The sequence below is a fragment of the Dipodomys ordii genome, unplaced genomic scaffold, assembly GCF_000151885.1.
Source record: "Dipodomys ordii isolate 6190 unplaced genomic scaffold, Dord_2.0 Scaffold15, whole genome shotgun sequence".
Taxonomy (NCBI): Eukaryota; Metazoa; Chordata; class Mammalia; order Rodentia; family Heteromyidae; genus Dipodomys; species Dipodomys ordii.
The window spans coordinates 15,455,710-15,459,265 of record NW_012267231.1 but is presented as its reverse complement, the minus strand read 5'-3'; the positions used below and the strand labels follow the sequence as shown (position 1 = coordinate 15,459,265).

The window sequence follows — 3,556 nt, the reverse complement described above, 5'->3', positions numbered from 1 at the left end:
CGGCAGGCGGTGCACGGGCACTCCGTGCAATTCCGGGGGCGAGGCGCACGCGATGGAATCCAGCTCGGGCAGCGAGACGCGCGTGCTGGCGGCCCAGGCCTGCAGCCACACGAGGCCGCAGCCGCAGTGGAAGGGGTTGTGGTAAAGCTGCAGGTGCGACAGGGCGCTCAGGGCGTCGAAGGTGCCGGGCTCCAGCGTGCGCAGCTGGTTGTTGTTGATGCGCAGGGAGCGCAGGTCCGGCAGCGTCCCGAGCGCGTCCCGGGGCAGCGAGCCCAGCCGGTTGTGGTTCATTTTGAGCAGCTGCAGCGCGCTCAGATTGCGCAGATCGCTCCAAGGGAAATTAGAGATGAGGTTGTGGCTCAGGTCGAGATTCTTGAGCTGACTCAACACGGCCAGAGCCCCCGATTCCACCGTGCGCACCTCGCTGTGCGCCAGCCACAGCGACGTGACCTGGGTGACGTTGGCAAAGGCCCCTCGCCGCAGCACCGCGATCTTGTTGGCCGACAGGCTGAGCGTGGTCACGTTGGCTGGCAAACCTTCGGGCACCTCGCGCAGATCCTTGTACGCGCAGTCCACGAACTGATGGGCGTACTTGTCCACGCAGGCGCACGGCTCCGGGCACGCGCCGGCCACTCCTAACAGTGCCCACGCCAGCCACAGGCCGCGCACGGGCGCCATCGCAGCTCCTGCAAATGGAAGCCGAGAGAAGGGGCGGGGGTGGGGGGAGGTGACCGAGGGCCCCTTCTATAGAGCTTTGCGCTCCCCCCCCCCTCCACACACACACCTTGGGTGCCTGCAATACCCTCTGTGCCCAGGGACCTCTTCCGATCATCAGCGGGGCTTAATAAAGGTCGTAGAAATGCAACGGGACAGCCAGGCTCATCCCTGCCATCCTAGCTACTCTGGAGGCTGAGATCTGAGGATCACCGTTCAAAGCCAGCCTGGGCAGGAAAAGTCCATGAGATACTCATCTCCAATTAATCACAGAAAAAGCTGGAAGTGGCGCTGTGGCTAAAGTGGTAGAGGACTAGCCCTGAGCACAAAGAGGCTCAGGGACAGTGCCCAGGCCCCCGGGGTTCAAGCTCCAGGACCCGCAAAAGAAAGAAGAAAAGAAAGAGGGAGGAAAGAAATGCAATGGGCTTTTTTTGGGGAGGTGTCCTGAATTCCTTTTCCAGAATGTATGAACCATACTCCCCCCTCAACCCCTTCACCATAGCCTTGCCCCACCCCCAGGTTCCCTCCCTCCCCCACTCTTTCTCCTTTCTTTTTTCTCCTCCCTCCCTCCCTCCTTCCTGCCCTCCCTCCCTCTCTCCCTCTCTTTCTTTTCTTTCTTTCTCCTGCTGGTCCTAGGGCTTGAACTCAAGGCCTGGGCGCTGTCCCTGAGCTTTTGTGCTCAAGGCTAGCGCTCTACCACTTCAGCCACCGCGGCACTTCCAGCTTTTTGCCAGGTCGTTGGAGAGAAGAGTCTCACGGACTCCCCCCCCCACCCCGGCTGGCTTTGAACTGTGGTCCTCAGATCTCAGCCTCCTGACTAAGTTTAGATGACAGGCATGAGCCACAGGCACCTTACTTCCCAGACTCTGTCCCTCAGTTTTCCTTGGCCCAGGTGGGATGAAGGGGTGGCCCAGAAGGGATCCCCTGGTCCCTGCCGCCCTGTCGGGGATGCTTTTGTGCCACGTGCATTGCTGGCACACACACGCCCCGCACAGACACACAAAGATACAAACAGAAGCGAACGTGGCCATGCAGCTGGCGGTCTCTGTATTATCCGGAGGTTCGTAAGGCACTGGCTAGACACAACACGTAAGCGCCCAGACACCCACGCCACCACCCCAGAGACTTCATTGTTCTCTCCGTGACACCCAGCCTTCGCCTAGCGTTCTCCACCACCACGCGCAAGTGCGTTCTGCCTCATTTGTGCGACTCGCCAGACAGACACAAGGACACACGTCCTCACACGAACTCACACCCACATTCGGACACAGGCGCACACAACCACCTTGAGCAGCGGGGCGATCCTGGAGAACTGGGAGCTAGGGACATGGGGTCTAGGGGAGCCCTCCTTCCTCCAGCATAGCATTCTGCAGACTGTGAAGTTGTGGGTCCCCAGCCTGCAGCCCCTCACCCCCAACCCCAGGCAGGACAGCTCCAGGGTGACCTCGTGGAAAAAGCGTCTCCCCTCCCCCCCCCATGCCTGGACCGGGGATGCGACTACAAAGCTGGATCTGCACAAATCTCAAACCGCTCCTGGGAAGGGAGGGGTCCCTGGCCAACAGGTTTGGGGGCCACTAGTGAAATCCAAGCGCTCTCCATGGCTCCATAATGCCTGGAGCAGCACCCCCCCATACACGCCCCATAAAACTTCACCCCTAGCCCCACAAACATTTAGAGACTCCCCGCCCCCAATTGGAGTGCCCGGTCAGGTTTGGCAGCGCCCCTGTCAAACCCCATCTTTGAGATCTCGAGTCCCCTCTTCCGCCTTGGTCCTGGGGACCCCACCCTTCCTAGGCTCCCAGTTTTTCTTAGTGTGTGGGTGTAGAGGGGGCTGAGGGGTGTCGATGTGCCAGGCCAGACCTACCCTGCCTGGGCTGAGGTTGGGGGGCGCCGTCTCCCCCATAGCTTACCTGCGGCTCGCCGGCTCTCAGGACGCGCAGCCTGTGGGGCGCACCCCTTTCCGCGTCCCGGAGTTGTGTCGCCAATGTCGGGTCCGAGAGAGCCGCGCCCGCATGGGTTGTCGAGGCTGCGATGGGAAGCGGGAGAGGGGACACGGGCTAAGTTTGAGGTTCCCCACCCACCCCAAGTCTTACTCCACTTCTCCTCCTTTCAGATCGGTGCCCCCCCCTCCCGCCTAGTCCTCGCGGGCGGGCGGGCGAGGACGGAGAGACCCCGCGCGTGCGTGCGCCCGGGCGCCGCGGGAGCGCGCGCAGCCTCTCCCACCCTCCTGCGGCTTCCGCATTTGTGGAAAGCCTCAGCGATCCTCCCCTCCCCCGGGGTGGGGGGGAGCGCCCCTGCCCACCTCCACCCCCCCACCTCCTCACAACGCCATCGCAGACCTGTCCCCATCCCCACTGGCACCGAGACGCACTCTCCGCGCCATCCCCCCCCTGCGGGGCCGGGATCGGGGCGCCGTGGGGGGTTCCCCCCTTCTCGCTACCCGGCCCCCGCACGGTCCCCCTCACACCTTCGCCCTGACACTCGCGCGGGTCTCGATCTCGCACGCGCGCGCGCGCACACGGATCCACGCTCACCCCACGCGCCCGGCCCGCCGGCGCTGCTGCCGGGCTGCTGCTGCTGGGGTTTTGTGGTTGTGGATGGTTGTTGTTGTTGTTGGGTTTTTTCTTCTTTTTACGGCCTGCAACACGTGAGACAAACCATCTTGGAGGCATTTAGGGGGAAAAGAAGGGCGGTGCACCAAGGGGGCGTGTCCTCGCCCTTACACACGCACACACACGCGCGCACACACTCATTTTCCGCTCTCAGTTTTTTCTCTCCCCCCCCCCCCTTTCCTTTTATACATGCAAAAGGCAGTGGCGCAGAAAAGATCTCCAGCGGGACC

At 62.5% G+C, this 3,556-nt stretch overlaps 1 protein-coding gene across 1 annotated transcript in view; it reads right to left on the bottom strand.

The window, feature by feature from the left end:
- Positions 1-2,660, bottom strand: part of Islr2 (immunoglobulin superfamily containing leucine-rich repeat 2) — a 5,242-nt gene extending 2,582 nt beyond the window's left edge. Inside the window, exons 1-2 of the mRNA XM_013011922.1 lie at positions 2,625-2,660; positions 5-686 (exon numbers count right to left, since the gene is read on the bottom strand). Of these exons, the coding sequence (XP_012867376.1) occupies positions 5-678 (674 nt within the window). The 5' untranslated portion in view covers positions 679-686; positions 2,625-2,660. The remainder of the gene's footprint in view (positions 1-4; positions 687-2,624) is intronic.
- Between the last annotated feature and the right edge of the window lie 896 nt (positions 2,661-3,556).